The following is a 22599-nucleotide window of genomic DNA, read 5'->3' as shown; positions in this document are numbered from 1 at the left end:
TTATTTTAAGGCATCTCTAAGGGCTATTGCTTGGTGTTTAATTTCTGGGAGGGAAGATTCCCTTGGCTTTAACACTACTGATGGATGATGTCCTCTCAGGCTGGAAGGGGTTCGGGGTGGGTGGGACATACCCAGTGTGTGTAGGAGCTCTGGGAGGTTGGCACTGGGAATTGCTGTTTGTGCTCCTCTAAAAACACCGTGTGCTGACGTTACCCAAGTGTCCATCACTGCGTTTCCATCCTGGGGACATTTGTTTTGCAGATGAGCCCTGCCTGGGAGACAAATCCATCTTCTGCCAGATGGAAGTGCTGGCCCGATACTGCTCCATCCCTGGCTACCACAAACTGTGCTGTGAGTCCTGCAGCCGGCGAAGCAGCAGCTTCCCTTCACCCGGAGGGGCTGGGACTGAGGGGGATGCAGCGCTGGATCCGGGCAACCTGCAGAGGGCTCTGATAGTGCCCACGCCTGCGGTGCCTGCCCAGGCTCAGCTCCTGCCTGGGAGCAGCTCTCCAAGCCGGCTGCCTTTTGAAGCACAGCAGGCTGAGCCATCCAGCCCCGAGCCCAAAGGTGCCAGCATTCCACACTGGAGAGCTCCTCTAGCTGGGAAGACTTCACGGCTGTTTGCTTTCCTGCACCAGTCCCCTGCCAACAGCAGCAGCCTCAGCTCTGGTAGTGCCCCAGCCCTGGCCACAGCTCTGCCCTTGGTGCCAGCAGAGAACACGGCAGCGGGGGCTCCTGCGCCAGCCAGGACCTCCGGGAAGGGTGAGGAGCACGTGGGGAAGCGATGGCCTCTGAGGGCTGCCCCTGTGGAACGATGAGTGGGAAGCCTTGTGCAGGACAGCCATGGAAAGAGGCTGTTTGGCACTCTGTGTGACTCCGACCTCTGGACACTGCGGAGCACCCTGCATGCCCCGGGCAGGGCGGTGCAGGGCACAGGTTGTCCCCTGTAAATACAAAGGACAAGAAGTGCTGGTTCACTTTCTGGTGCTCCCAGCCTCCTCCCACCCCTCATTCCCTGGCTGGCTGGGACACGCAGAGGAAACACTAAAGGAACCTTCCTGGCAGTGAGTGGGAGTCACCAAGGGCTCCATCCAGCTCTGGGCCCAAAAGTTAGCCCTAACTTCAACACGCCCTGTGGTTTTGGGCTCTAAACACCCCCATTGTAGGAAACACCCCTCTGCAGGCAGGACCAGGCATGGACACAGTGAAACGCTTGCCACAGGCCCAGTGAACGCTCAGGACTCTGGAGTGTCTCTCTGGAAACAGACTTTGCACGAGCACCATTGCAGCTGTTGGGTAAATGCAGGAACTCGGTGTTATTGTAAGAGTTTTGTGCTGTCCCAGCTGTTTACCTGTATTGTTCCACTGCCAGGTGCTGGCCATCAAGTTCTGCGCTATGAGCATTCCAAGGGCTGATGTTAAAGCAGCATTAGCATAAAAAGTGGATTTCCATTTGCATAGGAATTTCATTGCTGGCACTAGGAAAGGGTTGGGGGTGTTTTGGGTGTCATCAACCCCAGTGACGCCTTGTGGAGACCCTGCAGGCACTGCAAGTGCTGTCCTGGTCCCAGCCCAGGCAGGTTCTGGTTCCCAGCTGCTCCCTGTGTCCGTTCCGGACCAGCATCCCAGAGACACAGCAGGCGCCCAAAACGCTCCAAACAGAGGATTTTTTCCCCATGGGAAGCCTGGATTTCAAGGTGTGAGAGATATTTATATTTCCAGCGTGGATCAACTCCAGACCTCCCCGCCCACGGTGCATCCGACTGCAATAATTAATTTATGTCCATCCCCGCATCGGTCCAGCCCAGCCGGCCGCGCTCTCCCCGGCACGTCGCTGTAAAGTACTTGTGTATAGGAGTGAGAACTACAGATATTTATTAAAAGTGGGTTTCCTGACAGTGTTTTATGTATGAAATATTTACGCTGAGGGCAGGTGACTCTTCCTTTTGCCAAGATCAAATCAGGAAATGGAATTAGATGCTGTGTCACATGGATAGACTGGAAATTGAAGCTGCTCAACTGATGTAGAGAAGTTGTTGATCTTATTCTTTAAAAAAGGGTTTTTATCACAGGTCTCTCTCATTTTTCAGTGGCCATCGAAGTTTCATGTGCAATTGCTGCTCTCCTGTAAAAAGCCCTTTAATGCTGTGAGGGATTGGTCCCAAAGATCCAATTCTGGCAATGTCCTGGCAGCCCTGTGGGGTGCCTCAAGGGAACAAGGGTGCCACTGGCCGGCAGCAGAGGTTTCGAGCGCTGCGGCGGCCAGACAGGACGGGCACCTCGTGCAGGAGCACAATAAATGCACAAAAAAGTGACAATAAAACAAACCTTCCCAATCCCGAGGCCTTCCCTGCTTTGACTCACGTGGCAGCATCCGGTTTGGGCATTTTAAAGTTTCCTCTTTTTAGCCATTTCCATCCGAGGCAGGACCTTCCCCGACTGGAAATAAAGATGAAATATTTTAACGGGATTTTTAAAACCGGAAGTTTTTGCCAGTGGAGAGTGCGAGTTGCAGAGAAATTGAGAGGGAGGAAGGAGAGCATCGAGTCTCACTTGGCAGCCGTGAGATGAGCTGCACCTTATTGCTGGCAGGAAAAAGTCGCTGTTTGAAATTCCCTAAGTTCAAAGACACGAAGGGCAGGAAATGCTGAAGGCAGAGCCGGGACCAGCCCGTGCTTGGACCCACGGCACGGTCAGTGGCAGCTCCCAGGCCCGGTGTGCTGTGGGGCCACCCCAGGACGGGCCCGACAGGCAGCCGCTCGGGCTCCCGGGACATCGGCGGCAACGGAAAACACCGCTGCCGCCTCTCCCCGGCAGGGCCCAGCAGCGCTCGGCCCCCGTCCCCCCGCCACGGTCCCGCCGGGAGCGGCCCCGGGCCGGGGCTCGCCCAGCGCCGAGAGAGGCTCCGGGACGGGGCACGGGGACAAAGGGGGCGGGGCCTGCACAGGTGTGGGGGCGGGGCCAAAGGGGGCGGGGACAAATGGGGCGGGGACAAAGGGGGCGCGTGCCAGGGGCGCTGCGGCGGGGCCGCGACTGAGGCCGGGAGGGGCTGCGGGGACGAGCGGTGCTGGGCTCTGCCGGGGGTCCCGGCCGGGGCCGCCTCTCGCCCGTCGGGAGGATCGAAGCGGCATCGGGCCCAGGACCGCGGCGGTTCCCCGGTTCCCCATTGCATACTCGGAGTCCCCGCGTGGCCCCGGGACAGCGGTACAGGGCCGGGGCGAAGGTGGGGCGGGGCCACGGAGCGCGTGCGCGGCGCGGGGCTGACTCAGGTGTGAGATGGGCGGGGCCTGCACAGGTGCGCGGGGCTCCAGGGCGGCTGCGCGGGGCGGGGCCGAGGGCATCTAAACCCCGAAAGCCCCACAGGTGCCATTTTCTCCCCAGCGCCGGGAGGTGCCGGTCCGGGGTCCCTAGGCGGGGCCCAGGTGAGGCGCTTCTCTCCTCCTCTCTGCTTCCACTTTTCTCCCCTTTCCACTCTACCGCCCTTTCCCGTCTTCCCCCAAAACCGCCCGCTCCCTCTCTTCTCTCACCTCCCCGCCTCCCTCCCTGTCCTGCTACGAACCCCACCACACCCTGCCCCTCCTGCCAACCCCCTCCTCACCTTACTACCCAACCTGACCCCCGCCTCTGTTGCTCCTCTATCCCTTCTTCCCGCTCCCTCCTCAGCTCACTACCCAACCTGGCTCTTCCCTGTGTTCCCTGCTCCTCCTTCCTTCCCCTCCACCGTCCCTGCCCCACCTGCCCCGGCCTCCCCCTATCTCCCCTACGCACCTCCTAATCCTCTGTACCTCTTCTCCCGTCTTTGTCCCCTTTATCGTTTCTCTGTCCCTTTTATGCCCTTTGTCTCTCCCTAATCCCTTTCTCTTCTCCCGCAGCCGCGGGGTTCGGGCCGCCGGATAATAAAGCCCAGAGGGCCGGAGCCCGGCGCCCCTCGCGGGAATCCCCACACGGGGCCGGAGCCGCTCCGCGGGTCCCCCCACGCACAGCCCTGCCCTGCCCTGCCGGGTGTGCGGCTTTCCCCTCCTCACACTGGGGGCGGGGGTCAGGGTGGGCCCCCTCCTCAGGAGGGGGTCCCGGGGAGGAGCGGAGGGCGGGCCCCCTTCGGAGGGGAGTCCAGGGTGGGAGGGTCTGTCCCCGTTCCGGGCCCGGTCCCTCCTCAGGTCCCCCTCCTCCGGTGGGGTCAGGCAGAGGGGAGACTGCTGAGGTTTGAAACAAATATATAATTACCGTTCAGAGTGACGTGAGCCCCTCTGCTGTCCGTCCCCCCGGAGGAGGGGGGGTCCTGGGGCGGGGCCGGGCCGGGCCCCGTCCGGAGGGGAGGGTCCGGGGTGAGAGGGACTCAGGGGGAGCTCCCCAGGCGGGGCCCCTCCCATCCCAGAGCCCCCTCCGGAGCCCCGCGCACCTGTGCAGGCCCCGCCCCTCGCTCCGTGGTCACGCCCATCTCACACCTGTGTCAGCCCCGGCCCCGCCCCCCGCACCGCAGTCCCGGGGCCACGCGGGGGCGCCGCGCTCGCACCGCGCTCCGTGTCCGCCAGAGGGCGCCCTGCGGGGTCCCGGGGCCACGCGGGGACTCCGCGTCCGCACTGGGGCACCGGGGAACCGCCGTGGTCCCGATACCGATCCCGGGCCCGATACCGATCCCGGACCCGATGCCGCTTCCATCTTCCCGACGGAGGACAGGAGGCACGGCCCGGAACCCCCCGCAGACCCCAGCAATGCTCAGCCCCGCAGCCCCGGCCCCCCGTCGCAATCCCGCCGCAGCGCCCCAGGGACGGCGCGGTCCCTACGTGGGCAGGGCCGGCACTGCAGCCCCAGAGCGCGCTCTCGTCCCGGGGCTCCCCGCCCCGCCACCCCGGAGACCACTGCGCCGTCGGGGCAGAGCGTCGCCCGCCTCTCCCTCCGTTTCCCGGGGCCACGGCTCCGCGGCGCCCCAGTGGAACCTGTGGGGCTGGATCGCCGTGAGGGGGAGGAGCAGCTCCGGGGCTCCACCATGACCTTCCTCTCCATGGTCTCCACCTGCTGCATTTTCCCCATGCTCATTGCCTGCTTCCTGAAATAGGTGAAACCTGTCAGGCCACTGGGCTCATCTACATCCCCGGTGCCCAGGGAGCTGGCTGAGTACTCTGCCAATAGTATTGGCTCCAAAGCTTCCAGAGGCACCAGAGCTGACCAAGGAGGTAAGTGGCAAGGAGATGGCTTTCCATGCCACCAGGTGAGTGGTACCACCCTTACCCAATTTACAATCCCAGAACAGAACCACTTAGGTTGGAAAAGACCCCTAAGATTGATTCCAGTCAGTTCCTGATCCTTCCTGCTCCCCTTGGTTTAGTGGTTGAGGAGAGGATCTTCAGGTCCCTCAAGGGTACCAATCCCAGGGGCTGCACAGATGCCAAAAGCAGCCCAGGGCCAGCACTGCCCCAAGTCGCCTTCACCTCCAGGTGCTGCCCTCTGGATAGGCCCTGCTCTTCCAGGTGAGCTCGGAGCTGGGGAAGATGTGCAAGTAGGGATTGCACCTGCAGGTCCAGGGGTCCCGAGGGGAGTGGGTGGTGGGGGTCCAGTGGACACACAGGTACATGCATGTGCACTTGTAATGCTGGTGGAGCCAGAGGCCGCAAGGCTTGCTGTTTCTTCAAGTTTTCCATTGGTTATTCCTGGCCAAGGAACATGTTCAGAAAGCAAATTTGATCATGGCAAGTTTCAGCCCAGAAACCAGAGGTTTTGTGGAGAAGCCCAGGCACACTGGCCTCATCCTCGCTGTGCGCAGGTGATGGGAGTTGGACAGAGATGCTGTGCCAGCCCCAGACCTGGCTGTTCTCCAGATCCAACCACTCTCCCAGGTATCCCAAAATATGCTTCACTGGGTCCACTGCTGTCAGGTGCCCGTTGTGTCACCACACTGATTCTGGGATCTTGATTCAATTAGACAAGACTTGGCACATGATGAGGGAAAAGACACAAACTCTCCCATAAATGCATAAAGTTACTTTATTTTCAGTATACATTTATTTAATTTTGAAAAATATAAATGCTAAAATATCTCATCATCTTCATCTTTTGATTCCATAAAATTCACAATAGAAAGCTTCATAAAACTGTAAAATACTATAATGTTATAAGGAATTTCATGTTTTAAATTACTGGAAAAAAAATCACTTTAATATGTTTGAAATGTTTTCTGTTTTCCTTTTAGTTCCACCATCTGATCCACTTCATTTCATCCTAAGTCCTTGTTCTCTCCTCCAAAGCAAACATGGACTTACGAGAATTAAAAACAATAATAAAAGTATCTGAAAGTGCGACTTGATTTAAGTACAGATACAAAGGTTATCAGCCCCGGGGAGGGGCAGCGCAGGCCAGCGGCCGCAGCGCTGCCAGGGCTGGGACAGAGCTGGCTGTGGCCATCGTGCATCCCATCCTGAGCTGGGACCTTGCATTTGCTGGGGGAAGGTAATTTTTGACGGCTGCCTCTGATCTTGGAGGGCTTTGGGGCAGTCTCCACTTACTCCCTGAAGTGCCCACCCAGGCTTTTCCGACAATATACCTAATTTGGATTGAAAGGACGTTTTAGGTATTTTCAAAGGCATATGGCGTGCAGAGAACCTTCCCTTGTCATGCTGCTGGCTCTTCCCTGCTGCTGGAGGTGTGTGTTTCTCATGGAAAACTGCAGAACCATTTGTCCTATCAGCAGTGCTGCCCTCAGCACAACACAAGAAACATAACACAAAGAGAGAGAAAGATCTAGAACAGCAGTCAGGACACTTCAAGTGTATTTAACACGGTTCAGAAGCGAAGACCTCTTTTTTTGGGGAGACAGGCACCAGTAGATGGAAGCTGTGCCCATGGAACATAACCAGGACAGCCCTGCAATCCACCTAATGGCACCTTTCCTCTGAGACTGTTCCATATCCATGGCCTGGGCAGGATGTACAGCAATCCCACTAGCAGCTCCCGTGTACTCCACAGGCAATGCTCAAGCCTGTGTCCCCACTGGGAGCCAGGACTGGTGTTCACCAAGAGATGGAGAGCATTGGCTAAAGCTGGCATCACACTTCCTAAGTTACCTGTCTTCGAGCAGCAGAAGGGATCCCAGAGCTGCTCCTCTTCGGGCCTTCCCCAAGTCTCCCCAGCACTGTCAGAGCAGGTTTCAGTCAGGTTCCTGGGATACCCAACACAGATTTCATGGAAACTGAAGGGGATGCCCCTCGAGAGTGAGCAGGGGCTGTACGGAGGTGGCAGCTCCTATGAGGGAGCAGATGCTAGAATTTGGCATTTAAGGTCTCAGCACCATCAGAAAATCCTCTTGACTTCACCAATCCAGACTTTGGTTTCACAAGGACCAAGTGGCAGCATGTGCCCATCTCAGTGATGGGATTGTCTCCACTGGGGAATTCACCTCAAGAGCTGGGGCACCACTTCTTGTTCTGCGTTTCGTTTTTGGATGAAGCTTTTAGTGTGCTCCCCCATGCCCTGGTGAAGCCCGGTTTCCCAAATGCATGTTTAGATGCACATAGCAGTATAAACATGCTACAGAGAGGAAAATGTCTCTCCTGATGTGATGTTCACTCGCTTGGTTCCACCCCAAAATCCTGGGATGCCCATGCCTGGCCTGCTTAGTCTTGCTGCATTGCTGGGTCTGGGGCTGAGTAGGCAAGGTTTAGGTTAAATTCTGAAGATGATGGTAGACAGGGGTGGGATGCAGGAGGATGGGGATGTTTGCGAATCTGTGTCGGGATGCACATCCCAGCAGGCCACCTTCAACTTCCTCCTCATCCACTGTGCCTCAGGCACACCTCAGGTCTTCTCACTGCACACACACCAGTGTTCCAAGCAAATCATGGAGCGATCCCATGTCAGAAATCAACAACAGGGATACAGCCAGCATCTGTCTGCAGGTTTGGACCAACAACCCGTTTAAGACTCTTCTAAGATCACAAGAGATTTAAGTCTCCTTCACAGCAGGGATTACTCATTTAAAAAAACTCCAAAAACCAACATAACCCTAAGAAAAACAGATGCTTCAGAGCAGAAGGTGTTAATTGAACTGATCCAGCCCTACACCATGTCCCTGGAGATTGTGGTATGATGTTGTGGGCTTGTTTTTTGTAAAAATCACATATTATATGGTACAATACATCTTTTACAGAAAGCCTGGCATCTAGAAATAAGAGGTAGAACTACTCATAACTATATGTTTCCTGCTGCAGGAAAAAAATTCATTTTTCTTTACAGTAATTAAAAAAAGGTTAAAAAAATTGTCAAAAAAAAAAAAAAAGGAAGTCATAGGTTAGGCCCCCATAGTTTAAACAAAATAATCTAGGAAAATAACACTCTTCCATGTACCTGATGGATTAAGTCCATTAAAGTGTTTCTTAAAAAAAAAATTGCATAGGAAAGGGACATTTCCAAACATGCTACAGCAATGGCAATGGTCTGTCTGTGCTGGGAGTGAAGTACCTTCTCTTTTATCTACAGGTGAGAGCGCGTGAGGGGTAGCAGCACGTTCCGGCATCTCTGAGCAGTGGGAGCAGACATGGAATTAGCCTGGAGGTCAGCTCTGTTCTGCCAGACAGACAGCAGCTCACACAGCCAGTGCCTCTGGCATTCCCACAGGTCTGACGCGACATCCGTAACGCTCCTGCCCTTGCTGCGCTTCGGAGCCAGGGAGCAGCGATCCGAGCCTGGGCAGCGTGGGGGCCCAGAGAGACCAGGGGCAGGGAGGGGCAGGGGTGGCTCAATTACCTTCGCCGGTGGGAGCAGGGAGCTTCTTAACATTTGGCTAGTGACAAAATGAATTCGTAAAAGATTGGACAGACAGACAAATTACAAAGTAGTTTCTGTTCCCTTGCTCCTCCAGAAATAACCATTGTCTTCAGGCTCAAGTTCTATTCTAATTTGAGGCACAACTTTCACTGGAGTTCGTGGAGGGCTGCAAAGAAGACAGACAAGGTCAGTGCAGTACGAATGTCAGGCTTTGGGAATACACAGCCTGATTTAAGGTGAGGCCCACACACAGATAATCTGAATGAGCTGGTCTGAGCTCAGTGAGCTCAGTGTGAGCAGGCAAACCCACCTATTTCACTGACCAAGGAGGTCCAAGTGTCCAGCACTTGTGCCTCACAGGATCCCAAAATGTTTGGGTTGGAAGGGACCTGGTTGGAAGTGGCCTTAAAGCTCATCCTGCTCCATGCCCAGCCATGGACAGGGACACCTTCCACTAGATTAGGTTGCTCCAAGACCCATCCAACCTGGCCTTGGACTTCCAGGGATGGGACATCCTGGTGATTCACCCCAGGCTGTGACAATACCCCTCAACTGCCACTGAAATAATCCGGGCATCGCCACCGGGATGGATTTCAGCACCTAACACCTGTAAGTACAGACACATCTTTGATGTTTCAGAGGAATAAAGTTGCCTTGGTCCACATCCCACTCCTGGTGCTGGGAGGCCCAAACTGGCCCCAAGGGACTGGACTCTGAGCAATTATTACTTGCTGCAATTTACGATTATTATTTACTCTTCTTTCCAACACAGATATGAAAAAATGGATTATTTCCCCTTGGCAACAGCCCTTCAGGCACTTCCTAGTAGCTCCACATCTTTCTCCTGGTCTGATTCCCAAACCAGTGCTCAGTGCTGCAGCCAGGAGGCCAGTGGAGCCTTCAGGTTTCTCACAGGTTCTCCAATCCCTATCTCAAGCACTGCCAGGGCTTGAACAACTATGGAATCAACTTGTTCATAATCACCTTAGGAAGCAGCAACCCACTGTACAGAATGTTTTCCAAGTGTTCTTTAAAAATTCCCTGTAGAAAACTTGCTGTGTTCTGAGAGGGTGCATTTTTCGGAATCATTCCAAAGCGCATTTCCCAGGTGCTTACCTTGGCATGGCATGTGATTGAAGGAAGGGAATTGTATCAGCACGATGTGTGGCGTTCAAGGAATGTTGGTGATTTTTCTCCTGAGGGAAGAAAGCCTCGGTGTCATTGCTGCAGCACTGAGGGAGTGCCCTGCCTTGTCTCCTCCAACCACATCTACGGGCCAAGCTCTTTTCTGTTAGCTGCCAGATGGATTTACAGCTTGTTTAGGAAACACTCCGCTCCCATCTCTCCTCTGAAAACCCCTTGGAGTGCCAACAGGCCCCGTTTCCCAGGGGTTCCCCCTGTTTCGGGCTTGACACTTACCTCGGACCTACCCCCCTCAGTTACCCCCAATGCTCCCTCTGTCACACCCTAAGCCCCTGGGAGAAGCAGGGTGGCTTCTCTCTCCTGACCCTGTGGGAGGCATGTTCTCTGGGAGTAACAGTCCTATTCCTGCTCTTCTGCAGGAAAGCTGTTAGTGGTACTATCAGGAATATGCTCTGCATCGCAGTTACGGTCAAGCACAATCCCACAGTGGTGCTGGATTCCAGCTTTTTTTTTTGTTATTCCAGTGACCTGAAAAGTTTTAATTTTTATTTTGCATTGTTTCTAATTAAAAACCAGCAAATAAAATACTGGATTATAAAAATGTGTAAATACACAAACCAACTACAGGTCAACCCATGACTGATTTTCTCCGTTCCATTTCCAAGGCCATCCCAAGCAGCAGGCAGAACTACCTTTTTCTTAACTATTTGAGCCCTTAAGATGTTGGAAAAAAGGCATCTGATCATAAAATCGTGAGTAACAATATTTAGGATGCAATTTGTTTTTAGTACATCAGGACTGTACTAAAAACATGGAATGAGGAGGATATGTGGTTGCCTGTGGTTGATTTTGGATGCCATGCTGACATCAGCAAAAATATTGAGGATATCCAAATAGCCAAGAAGATGTCTCCTTTCCAATAGTTTTGTTCTGTAATCCCAATCTCTAAGTGTTTCTGTATCTAAAAGCCACAGGGTAATGCTCAGCACTCCCCGAAGCCTCTATATGCTGCCCAAAGGAAAGGGACCGGGCTCCCAGCTCTTAAGCCCTATAGATAATTAAATGATCTAAAGTTCTGGGGATTTAGGTCCTGTTCCTAGGAAGCACTAACCTGGCCATAGCACTAATTAAGTACTTTAGTTTGTATTTCTCCCCTCCCACCTCAGAAGAAAAGGGCATAGGACACCCTTAGTATGTTAAAGTCATCGCAAAGGCAAAAACACCAAGGTCAGCTGTGATTCCTCACTTAAAAGAGGAAAATGTAAAGTGGGAATGACTGAAAATAAAGATTAAATTCATTAATTACAGCTATTAACATGAGAAATTAAAACCAAAAAGAAGAGCACAAACCACCTAAGAAGGGAAATATGTTAATGGACAACTGATCTCTGCCTGTGCAGCTTAATGACACAAATAATTAATTACTCTGTTAAATGCTGACTTTTGCAACTGCTTGGCACCTAAGGGAACAAACAGTGACAGGACAGTGCTGCAAATCCAGAACACCAGGCTCAGTGGAAAAAAACATAAATCCCACCATCAGCAGGTTAACACCAGGGGGGAGAGGGAGAAGAGAGGAAGAAAGAGTGGGTGGCCAGGAGACCTGTCAGGAGCTGGAGAAAAAGCGCTTAAACTGGAGGCACCAGAAGGAACAACACTGATTTTGTAACCAGCAAAGGAAAAAAAAAGCTCACAAAAGCAAAATCTGTCATAAAGCAGGGGCCTGGAAATTAAAAAGGAGAGGAAAAAAAGCAGAACAAGAGAATACTTCTGAAGTAAAAGGAAAGATGAAATTAAAAAAAAATTACTCTAAATATACACAGATATGTTTTTGTAGTGCAAGTCAGAGTCAAGCAGGCATGCAAGAGCTTAGTTCTACTCACTGTCGGTAGGTTTGCTATCACTTAGGAAAGGTTCCTGCTCCATGATGTCCATTGGTATTTTAATACTTGGGACCTTTTCTGAGTAGGGGCAGTCAGACTGTGAAAGAAACGTGTAAAAGGTCTTAGAACATTCCCACTGCTCTCTCTTATCATCTCCCACACATTAAAATTATCCTTCATATAGTTCTGTAGGAATGGGTAAAATAAAAGAAATAAAACATCCTCCAGCTTAGCTGCCTGATGGATTCCACTGGTTCCCCACTGCACCCCACTTCCCTTCATACTCTCATACTCCACAGACAAAACAGACTGAAAGAATCATCTTGTGAAATTGTAAATTGTAATAAATATCCTCCTTTCCCACACCATTTTCTTAAAAGACACCATCCCATTCTGCCTGGAGTTGGCTACAGGAAACAGATAGAAAATGCATTTGTGGGCCGGGCACTGGCTGCTGGAAAAGCTCATCCAAACCCTTTATTCTGCTGGGATCTTTGTCAAAAGCCCTTGGTTGTTCCCAACTGCTCTACAGGCCCAGATACATGGCAGAGGTTCTTTACATCAGACTGGCTCAGCTCCCTCTTTAATGCAAGTGGAGTCAAACCCAGTCTCAGTTACATCTCTGGTTCATCAATTCCACAGCCCTTGGAAGAATTCTGTAACCCTGGTCCAGCCAGAGAAGCAGCAACCAAGTCAGGACGAGGCACAGGAAAAACCCTGGCTCCCCCAGAGCTGGGGTACCGACAGGATTTTACACCCACTGCCTTCTACCATCCACCTGCTTCTGCTTAATAGGAGCTGCTTGAAATTGTTTTGCCTTTTTAAAAATAAAGAGAACTCCTCATAGCCAAGGAAAGGCTGATACTGCCTAACTTTTTGGTTCCTGAAGAGAACCAGACCCACAACACCAGGGTGGAGAGAGGACACCTTCCAGTCAGAGCAGGAAAACACTAAGGAGGCCAGAGAATGGCTCTCCCTGTATTATTCTTATTTTTAATTTATTTTTTAACATAACTGATACCCAACAGCAAGATGTTTCCTCAGGACTATTTTCATGAGGCTGAGGGGCAAGCATAACCCAAATAAAGCACAAGCATCATCCAGCAGTTCCCGTGGCTGAACTTGGATCCATGGATTGTCCCCCAGACCCCACAGGATTAACTCTGTGGGTGGATATTTCTGGAAGGGAAAATGTGAAAATAATCCAGCCAGTAACGCCCAGTGCTGGTTGCTCAGGAAGCTGGTAAAAGCAAGTGCTGAAAAAAACCAGCAGGAGTTAAGAACCAATATTTTGCATAAAATGTCTTATCCATTAGATTAATGACTGTACCTGGATTTCAGGAAAAGCCTGGGAAGAGAGGAAGTATCTTAAAACATACTGGAGAGAGGGACTCCGTGCCATGGGATATGATGCTGCTGGATTCACACCAGTCAAGAGGAGGGGATGGAGTCAAACCTTGGCTGATTCTCAGTAGGGCCTTTATTAATTTCATTTTGGTTTGCTCAAAGGTGCTAAAGAAAATCTTCATCCTAGGAACTGGAGGAATGGCAGGACAGGGCAGCTTGCTGTCTGAACTAAAAGCCAATCCTCCCAGCTGTTTTTCTGCTGTGCTAAAATGGGATTCTTTTCCAGCTTCAGGTGACCTTACCTCTCCCTACACTCCAGGAAAGTTTCTTCTTCGTGGACATGAACAGAAGAAGTGACGCCATGCCAGAAGTGTGTTTAGCACTTCAATACAAATCTAAAGGATTTGAGGTTAGACCTGAGCAGGAGAACATTTAAAGGCACCAAGACTACATTTCTTCTTCTTATATATACAGGAGGAAAGAGAACAGTCAAAGGCACATGGGTCTGGTCCAGCTGGGTCACTTTTCACTATTTAGGGCATGCTGCCACCTGAGGTAGGACCAGAGTGTACTGCAGAGGGCATGGATGCTCAGGAAACATTTAGGTGATGAGTTTTACCAACACAAAGCAGTTTTTCCTGCAATATGACAAATCACATCTATTTTGTGCTTTCCAAAAGAGCAGTTACAAAAATATATATAAAAAAAAGAAAACCAGTAGGACCAGAGCTGCTAGTGAAAAGCCTTCTCCTCCTAAAATGTAAGAAACAACAAAGGGGAGAAAGGCGTAGGAGGGAAGCTGGAGGAGGCAGGGTGATGACAGGCATTCTAGCAAGGGGCATGACATCTCAGCAGGTACCTGGTGCTCTTGGAAAGTGTGATTTCATTCCTAGCAATGCACAAATTGCACCATAGGCTGGAAAAGGGGAGGCAGTGTAGGAATTAACTTTTCTTTGGGACCCACTTGCTGCAGCAGCAAAAGATCGAGCTGTCAGCTCCACAAGTGGAGATTTTCCAGCTTCAACACTGGGCAGGGCATGGAATGTGCCAGGGGTTAGCAACCTAAGAAGGAGGAATGGGATGAGCAGGAAGCTGCTTACATCATCATTGTCACTGTCCATACTGCCCTTCTTCTTTTTCTTCTTCTTCTCATCCTCTTTCTTCTTCTTGTCCTTTTCTGGAATGACGTCGTCAAGAAAGCTTAAGTCATGCTGGGAAAAGAGGTAGTCCATGGCTTTTCTGACTGCCACCAGGGCCAAGATCTGCAAAGGCAGAAAAGGATTCCCAGTCATATTTTAACTTTAATTTGGAACACTGGATTCTTCTCAGTTCTGCTTCTAAACTCACATTCTTGAATTCTGGCTATAAATGAACATATAAAGAAGGTGGTGAAAACCTGGGACATCTCTGTCAGCTTAAGAGGTTGTGCTGTGATTCCCTCATGTCAGAAAAAAACAGTAGCTGTGAACACAAAACAGTATCATAATCACTCAGGACTCCTGCATTAGTAAATAAATAGAAAAAAACCATAGCACTTTCAGTTACTTTTGGAGGCAGGTTCACAGGACAACCTGAGTAATAAAACCCTACTTCTCACCACTTGCTCAGTTGAACTCTTAAGAAATCAGACAAGTGCCAATCCATGTCCCAGAGTTTGCAGAATAAAGTTTACTGGGATTGTGGCAGCAGGAAACTGGAATAAAAGTTTGATCTGTGCAAGACTGCAATGAAAGCACTGGGAAAAAAGGAAGGGACATGTCTGAAATGGGTGCTTACATGGACGCTGTGTCTGACACCCCCAGCAGAGGCCACTGAGATCCCACACAGGCTTTTTGCCAACGGGTACATCAACAGGCTGGAAGCTGTAACCTATTCCCAACAGGCTGCCTTTAAGGACAGCTTTGTCCCAAGCAATCATGATCCACAGCACAAATAATTCCCAGGAAAAGATCTCAAGTTTTGACTTGCGTAACTTAAGACGTGATTACAGACGTGAGAAGTTACTCAGGGGTGGAAAGATGCCATGCAGACACCCGTGATCATCCCACTATGAATTACTGTGTTGAAAATGCCTTTCCTCCAAATAAACAGGGAGTTGGCTATTGGCCGAATCCTCACAAACTGGAAGCTTGCCATTTTTTGCTCATGGGTGCAGAAAATTGAGCTTCTGCCATCATATCCAGCTCCATCAAAGCTGTGGCTGTGCCTTCCCTGAGTCTGCACCATTCTAACAAACTTTGTCAGCCTTGGGTTTCACTCAGATTCTAACATGGGCAGAGAGATTTTGGATTCAGGTTCCAACATCAGTGCAACACAGTCATAGAATTGCAATGGAATGCCACATCAGTGGGAATTACTGATTTTTAACATCTTTTACAGGAGCACGTGTCTCAGCAGGATTGTTTGGAGGATTTTTTTACTTGCATCATCTTTTCTCATTTCATCATCTTCTTCTTTACCTGTGTTCTGCCCTCCCTACTTCTCTACCTTAAATGAGCATGGCAGCTCCTATGTGCCCCCACAACTGAGATTTTACTTGTCCATAAACCTCAAATTAGGAGACCTGGGACCAAGATTTATTGAGGAGTTTCTTGAAGCTTTGCCTTTGCAGAAGTTTGACCCATCTCCAAGCCAGAGTGTCTAACTGTGTCTATAGCTCTAATAATATGAATAATCACCCATTAATGGTAAACAACATTAGTGTCTTCTTACTTGATTTCAAGGAAAAGAGACATTCCCTTTCCCTCCCTTTGGCATCCCTCTTAGCACTGAGCCTCCTTCTTGGTTTTGTCATTTTGTGCTATTTAAAAGCCAGGAAGACATTTTGTATCTGGTAGCTAGCATGGACTAGTACAGAAAAACTAGCCCCTCTCCTTGGTTCATGCAGCTCAAGGAGAAACCACGGCAAATCTAACTTTGGCAACCAGGCACAGTCAACACTAACTACACCTCCCTGGGAAAAAAATAACTCTGAGCCTCTTTTCCTCCAGAGAATTTATGTAAAGGCAGCCATGGCCACACTGACCCTGTGCAGTCCTACATGAGTGCCACGAGTGGAGCCCCGAGCCAGAGACTCGACAGGGAGAGTTTGGGTTTACACATTGACAGGAGTGTGCAAGCAGGGAGGAAGCAGGCTGTGGTTAAAGTGAGGGGTGTGAAGGAGAGCATCACCTACCATGACAGGGAATATGATAGCAGCCACGGTGGACTTGAGGATCCAGAGGAGGGCCAGGCACACCACCTGCAGGAAGGTGAAGAGGTGGACCCTGCGCAGCGGGACGTGGCGCAGGTAGATAAAGTCAGGCTGGTGTTTTAGAGGCATCAAGAGCAGCTTCAGACGATCCATGAACTGGAAAGGAAAATGAAGAGATGTTGAAATGAAACCCAGGATGCACAAAAAGAGAGAAAACAAGATGAATGCCAAAACCAGGGTCAGCATCACACTCTGGGGCATTTTTGTTGTCCTCTCCTTCCCTGCTCCTGCCAAGGAAAGACATTCAGCCTTTAGGAACAACGCTTTTGTTTTCCCCAAATAAATCAGGAGCAGAGGTCAACAGAGGCAAGGGCAGACACTGCATTGCCAGAAAACAGAACAGCATCTCACCAAAGAGCAAGGAAGACGGGCAGCTTTCCCAGCAGTGTCCCTTTGCCCTGTGCTGGACCGGATGGACTTGTAGTTAAACCAAAATGGGCATTTCTCATTGAGTAAAAAACACTCTTGATCCCAGTCCCCCCACCACCTGGGTCTGGAGCAGAGGAAATCCCCTACAGGGAGCGGCCCCAGGGCCAGCAGGGACAATCTCCTCCTTGTCCCCTGCTGGAGCGTGGGCTCACTGCCCGCTGCCAGGACCAGACAGAACCCGCACCAGTGAATGGAAGTTGGAGCTGTTTTACAGAATGCCTGAGGGAATTCTGGGGCTCACAGAACAGGCAGTCCCTTCCCCTTAGGGCACAACCCAGCATGAAAAATACAGGCCACAATTAACAGGGTGCCAGAAAGCAATAAAACCCCTTCTAGCCTCCTTGGGCCAGCTACAGGCACTGGGCATGAGAATGGCTCCTTACATAAGATTTCCTCAACGACAAAGAGAGGGGCTTGGCTTCCCCTCCCCAGAGAACAATGTCGCTGCTCGTTAGCATTGAGGAATAATCCTGCTGCCATAAATCATTCCTCTTGTTTGCCTTCAGTCTGTGGCAGAGGACCCAAACTACCCTGGGAGTGAACTCGAACTGGGGCAGAAGCCTGTAGAATCCTGGAATGGTTTGGGTTGGATGGGATGCTAAGGGGATCTTCTTGTTCTATTCCCCTGCCATGGGCCAGATTGCTCCAAGCCTCATCCTGGTTGTCAAAGATGGACCCAGGTCTTCACAAAGCATCTCCCGGCACTGATAGTGCCCACTTGGCCACTCTCCCTTGGTCTCCCATCTCAGGACACCCAGGCTTGTGGTAAAGTTTGCCAACAGCTGCCACCCTTCATGCATTTCTTGGGAAGGAAGAGGAGCAGTGAAGGAGAAGGGTAAATAAAGCTGGAGGGTTGTGGAAGAAGCCCTGTGCTGGTTGATGACTCACCTGCACGCCGTTGAGGGATGCAACTCCCATGTAGAGGAAGACACCGTAGAGCACAGGCATGGGAATGAACTGCAGGACAAGAGCAGGAGAGCCCAGGTGAACAGAACAACCTCCCCATACACCATGCACCCCTAACACATGGTGGGACAACATTCCCAGCCAGTCATCAATTCAAACTGCACCCATGAGTGGATGACATGAAGGAATGAAGCCATAGAAATAACAAAGCAAAATAAAGCTGAATAAACAATAAATCCTTCTGCTGTGTTTTGAGAGATGCAAGGACATTTGTACAGTCACACTCTCCCATTTCACCAGGACTTGGACATCTTCTCAAGAAACAGAGGGAATGATGTCAGTCACTCAGCAAGTTAAGGAACAGGTGGGCAAACATGTTTCAGTGAGCTTCCAACTGCCTTTCACCTCTGATTTGTGGTGTCACCGGAAGCAGAAGGCAGAGAAGAAGAAAAGGCAGCATAATCCTGTAGTTTGTGTTATATCCTGTTTTCCTAGATAACAGGTGACAGAACAAGAGTAAACGGGCTCAAGTTGTGCCAGGAGAGGTTTAGGTGGGATATTAGGAAAACATGTTCATAGAAAGGGTTGTCAAGCCATGGCACAGGCTTTCCAGGGCAGTGCTGGAGTCCCCATCTCTGCAGGAATTTAAAAGAAGCACTTGGAGACATGGTTCAGCGGTGACTTTGGAAGTGCTGGTGGGACTGGGTGATCTTAGAGAGCTTTTCCAATTGAAACAATCCTGTGATTTCTTGTCCAGTCCAGCTCAGTACGCCATGCAAATCCATGCAGAAAGGCTGTTCTTTGGAGTCCCACCTCAGTGACAACAGTCATGCCAACCTGATCTCTGCCTGCTCCGTCTCTTGCACACATTAATCCAGAACTACTCCCAAATACAGGACTATGACTTCCCTTCTTTTTTGCCAGGATGCATCCTTTCAAGCACCACTTTCTGCTCCCTCAAAGTGCTAAGTGCTGCCCATTCCTCCACATCGAGGACATCTCTGGGAGTGAGGAAGGTGCAGGGGAGCACCAGACAGGCTCCCTGGAATGAGTCTCTGTCCCTCACCACAGATGTGGGCAGCCAGCCTAGCATGACAGGGACAGGGATGCTTGGAACAAACCATAGGCAGGAGCTGAATAACAGCCTTTGTGGGATTTACTGGCGCCCAAGGAGGATGGAATGAACTCTAAAGGATAGTCCCTTGTGCAGTGCCAGGGGGCTGCCACTGCATGGCAGCCACAGCCAGGCCATGGCACTCCTGCGCTGGGATCCCTCCTCTTCCAACCTCTGCACTGAGCTCATAAAGAGGCAAATAACACGGCAGCTATCCAGTGTTTTAGCATATTCCCCATCACCTTGTTCATCATTTCTGGCAGGGGTTTCCCTGGGGGCACATGAGCACCAATGTCACCCAGCCATATGCTATCCAAAGCCTCCCTGCCTGCATTTTTCCTTCCTTCCTGAGTCTCACTGCTTGACAACTCCTGCGAGCTTCTTAATTGCTAACTCATCCTTCTCTTGGATTCATTTGCTCCTTCAAGTGAGTTGCACTGGTACTTCCCATTCGAAGGTAAATGCTTTTTCTGCAGCATGGGGTTTGCCAACACTGTTGTGAGAGGGACGGGGACCCAGTGGGTGCTTCACAAAGCTGTGGGTGACCATGAGATTCAAAGCCCTCACTGGATCTGAGGGATGAGACATGACACAATAGTAGCTACAGTAAGCAAGAGTTGAGCTTTCTAGCAGTTTTCACTGCTCTCTTCTCTCCCCCTTCTATTTATTTTCATGGGGTTTTTTAAAAGTAAGAAAAATGTCTGAATATTATTTCACCATTCCATGATGATTAATCCTGGAGATCATGCAGAGGTGAAACCTCAGTACCTTAGCCTGCAGAGTACCAATTTTGGTCATTTTGTAATACTTTCTCTTGGCAAAGTATTCCCTAACGATGGGGGTGCTGGCTTTGGTGCTCCAAGCAAAGCTGCTGCAGGCCAACAGGACTAAAACTGTATTTATAGGAAAGTACCTGTCACCCTCCTAGCAGGGCAAGGATGTTTCTGTGGAGATTTGCCTTGGCTGAGCAGAAACACCACCACCATTCAAAACCAGCACAACCACAGCAGAGCCCTCAGAAAACAAAGCTGGGATTATTCTGTGGATTGCCTGGTTTATTAACTTTGGGACTGTCAGTGTTCAATTTGCCGCTGGCAGGAGAAGACTGAAATGTTCTGCAATGCATTTAGCAGTGCAGCTCTCTCCAGCAGGACCCTGCCACTGGAATTTGTTAAAGGTCCTGAAATCCTGCCAGGTCCTTCCCGTTGGCACGTGGGCCAGCAGCATGCTGACTTATCCTCAGGCGTCCTCCAGCGAGGATCTTCCCCACAAATTGTCTTAGGGGAAGACAAATAATTAATGACTGAAGCAATAACAGGGGAACTAACAGACCCCAGTGGAATAGAGGAAGAGGGGTCTTGTAGGGAAAGGTCACCTAAACTAAAGGACAAGATTATCACAATCAGGCATTAAATTAAAGGGACAGAAATGCCTATTAGTGTGGAGGTGGAAACTGTTACCCAAGACACCAGAATTCGAGCTGTACAAACAGTCTTAGAAATGAAGGACAGGAACACACTGGCTTGGAAAGCCACTGTCTCCACTCCCTCCAGGCCGCGTGGCAGCATCGCTGCTCCCTGCCTGCCTCCTCCCCTCAGGCTCACATTGCACTGTGCCTCACAGCCCCTGTGGTTTCCAAAAACGCATCTGCAGCCTCCAGAAATACTCCTCCAGACACCCATCTGCTTGATCTCACAGTTATGACGCATGGTGCCACTGCTCTGACATCTTCTACTCTCACCATCAGCCTATGGATCCATGGATAAGGGCTCCTGCAGCTGACATCTCCTGTTGGACAGTATGTCTGTGCTTGGCACCACTACCCCTAGAGAAGGCAGCATCCTCCACAAGACAGGCATAAGCAGGTTTTCCAGTTTCCTTCTACAGTCTGATGATCCACTAACGATGCATTTCTCCATGGCTACTTGCCACCAAATTTCTGTCTTGGAAAACAGCAACCTACCTAGATCCAGTGGTCCATCAGCAGCACATCTGCTCAGAGCCTTTGCTAAACTCACAGGTTAAAAAAAGGTTCAGGAGACGAAGAAATGCCATTTAATTGCACTACTTCCTCCAGAAACACACCTGCCCATCTCTGAGCTTTATCCAGAACATGTTTTCCATAAAACACAGGAGAGGTATAAAAGAAATCATAAAAGAAATCATGAAACAAAAGCGAACGTAACTTTATGCAGACACAGAGAAATAATCTTAAAATGAAAAAGACCACAGTGCCCAAGAACCCCAGCTCTGAACTTGGTCACTATTCTAGCACGCTACAACCAAATTGGTGTTTCCTTTCAAAAGGTTTGGATTTAAGCTTTCAAAGAACTGTAAACAGTCCTTACCTTCAGGATGGGAGCCATGAAGACAGACACCCCGGTCAGGATGAAAACGATGACTCCGGTGACTCTCTGCTCCCTGAAGCAATATCACTGAGTCAGAACCACAAGTACTTAACACCAACAGGAATCCCCAAAACTCATTTTTGCAGCCACATTCTTCATCCAACAGCATCAGGCAGGTGGCTGGATCCTGACCAAGACCTCTGTTTTAAACCCCCAGATCGTTTTGTTACACTGTTTGGGGATCAACACAGCACTGCAACTGAGCCTGGGGCAGTGGTGTGTTTACACGTTAAACATTACAAACCATGCGGCAGCACTCCCAGCTCCTTGCACAGCCGTTACTCAGAGCATGCAGAGAGGCAATAAATCATCAGCCCTCCACACTGAAATCAGTAACATGTTGTGAGCCCTGCCCAGAGCACTCCAACAGCCAGATAAATCATTCAGACCTTCATGGGGTGCTGAACATGTGCCTTCACATGGCACCCACAGGGCTTCCCACATCCAAAAATACCTCAGCCAGTAATATTTCAGAACACTGCAAGTCAGGCCATAAAATTTCCATTTAGTTACCTAAACAAGCAGCCTGATTTCCAGGAGTAATCCCATCGGAAGCACTTCAGACCACTTAATTAAGGCAACTATACACAGGAAAAAATGCTTCATTAAGTAGAGCTGGTTGCACTAGGTATGACAGGTTTGTATGTTTGACCAGTACCTTTGCTAAGGAATTTGCCTCATTTCCCTGGGTAGAGAATCCTGCAGGAAATTTATTTCCTTTAACATTGCATCTGATGTGGCCAAATAAACTTTGGAGGAGTCATGTGGGGGCTTGCCCCAGGAATTGGTTTTGGAAATAGGGAGAAAGCAGCACAAAATTCTTTGTACGAAAGGGTTTTGCAAGCAAACAAGGTATTTAAGTCTTCCTGGTCAGACATACCTCACTCCCAAAAACTTGGGCTGTTCTCCAGGGGCTGAAGTCTCTGTCTCCATCTTCAAGCTGTCGATGTGAGCGATGGAGATGACGGTAGCAGCCACGTACCAGGGCAGCCCCATAAAGGAGCAGACGATCATCAGAATGGCCACCCAGAACAAATCCAGGTGATATCCAGCACCTTTCTGTGGAGGGAGACAAACAACCTTCAGTTTAATTATTCCAAACACCTACGGAGAAGGGCAGAGGCACAACGGACAGGCAGCACTTCCTTCTGCAACACCAGAAACACATCAGATCTTGTGAACAGCATAAGGAAACATCTCCCTCAGGACACAACTCCAGGCTCCTTCAGGAGTGCAACAAGAATAGCTGAAGCCTCATTCCCTGCCTAAAGGAGAAAGCTGCCCTCATTCTTGACTCCTTTTCAAACACCTCTGATCCTCTATTTTAAAATCCTTTAATGAAATAAAACAGGAAATCCA

The 22599-nt window shown here is 50.3% G+C and overlaps 2 protein-coding genes and 2 long non-coding RNA genes across 8 annotated transcripts in view; 2 read left to right on the top strand and 2 right to left on the bottom strand.

Annotated features, from left to right (window-relative positions):
- Positions 1–1896, top strand: part of ADAMTS3 (ADAM metallopeptidase with thrombospondin type 1 motif 3) — a 57996-nt gene extending 56100 nt beyond the window's left edge. The window contains exon 22 of the mRNA XM_063415256.1: positions 262–1896. Within this exon, the coding sequence (XP_063271326.1) occupies positions 262–818 (557 nt within the window). The 3' untranslated portion in view covers positions 819–1896. The remainder of the gene's footprint in view (positions 1–261) is intronic.
- LOC134559912 (uncharacterized) lies at positions 809–2917 on the bottom strand. Its single transcript, XR_010082623.1, has 3 exons — positions 2554–2917; positions 1353–2439; positions 809–944 (listed from the first exon to the last, which is right to left on the bottom strand). It is a non-coding gene; the product is annotated as an uncharacterized LOC134559912 (long non-coding RNA).
- Positions 2918–3171: 254 nt separating this feature from the next.
- On the top strand, positions 3172–6283 carry LOC134559911 (uncharacterized). 3 transcript variants are annotated; one of them, XR_010082621.1, is made up of 5 exons: positions 3172–3422; positions 5057–5209; positions 5327–5566; positions 5658–5834; positions 6188–6283. It is a non-coding gene; the product is annotated as an uncharacterized LOC134559911 (long non-coding RNA). The 3 variants fall into 3 exon arrangements; XR_010082622.1 differs by having other exon boundaries at positions 3186–3422; positions 5327–5468; positions 5699–5834; XR_010082620.1 differs by having other exon boundaries at positions 3188–3422; positions 5327–5468.
- SLC4A4 (solute carrier family 4 member 4) overlaps positions 5965–22599 on the bottom strand; it is a 116821-nt gene continuing 100186 nt past the window's right edge. For all 3 annotated transcript variants that reach the window (XM_063415259.1, XM_063415257.1, XM_063415258.1), the window contains 8 exons: positions 22121–22299; positions 21181–21253; positions 17701–17769; positions 16306–16479; positions 14231–14392; positions 11784–11880; positions 9874–9953; positions 5965–8923 (listed from right to left, as the gene is read on the bottom strand). In XM_063415259.1, coding sequence (XP_063271329.1) covers positions 9910–9953; positions 11784–11880; positions 14231–14392; positions 16306–16479; positions 17701–17769; positions 21181–21253; positions 22121–22299 — 798 coding nt within the window. In that variant the 3' untranslated portion in view covers positions 5965–8923; positions 9874–9909. The remainder of the gene's footprint in view (positions 8924–9873; positions 9954–11783; positions 11881–14230; positions 14393–16305; positions 16480–17700; positions 17770–21180; positions 21254–22120; positions 22300–22599) is intronic.

Source organism: Prinia subflava, chromosome 18 (genome assembly GCF_021018805.1).
Source record: "Prinia subflava isolate CZ2003 ecotype Zambia chromosome 18, Cam_Psub_1.2, whole genome shotgun sequence".
NCBI lineage: Eukaryota > Metazoa > Chordata > Aves > Passeriformes > Cisticolidae > Prinia > Prinia subflava.
This window is presented reverse-complemented; position numbering and strand designations above follow the sequence as displayed.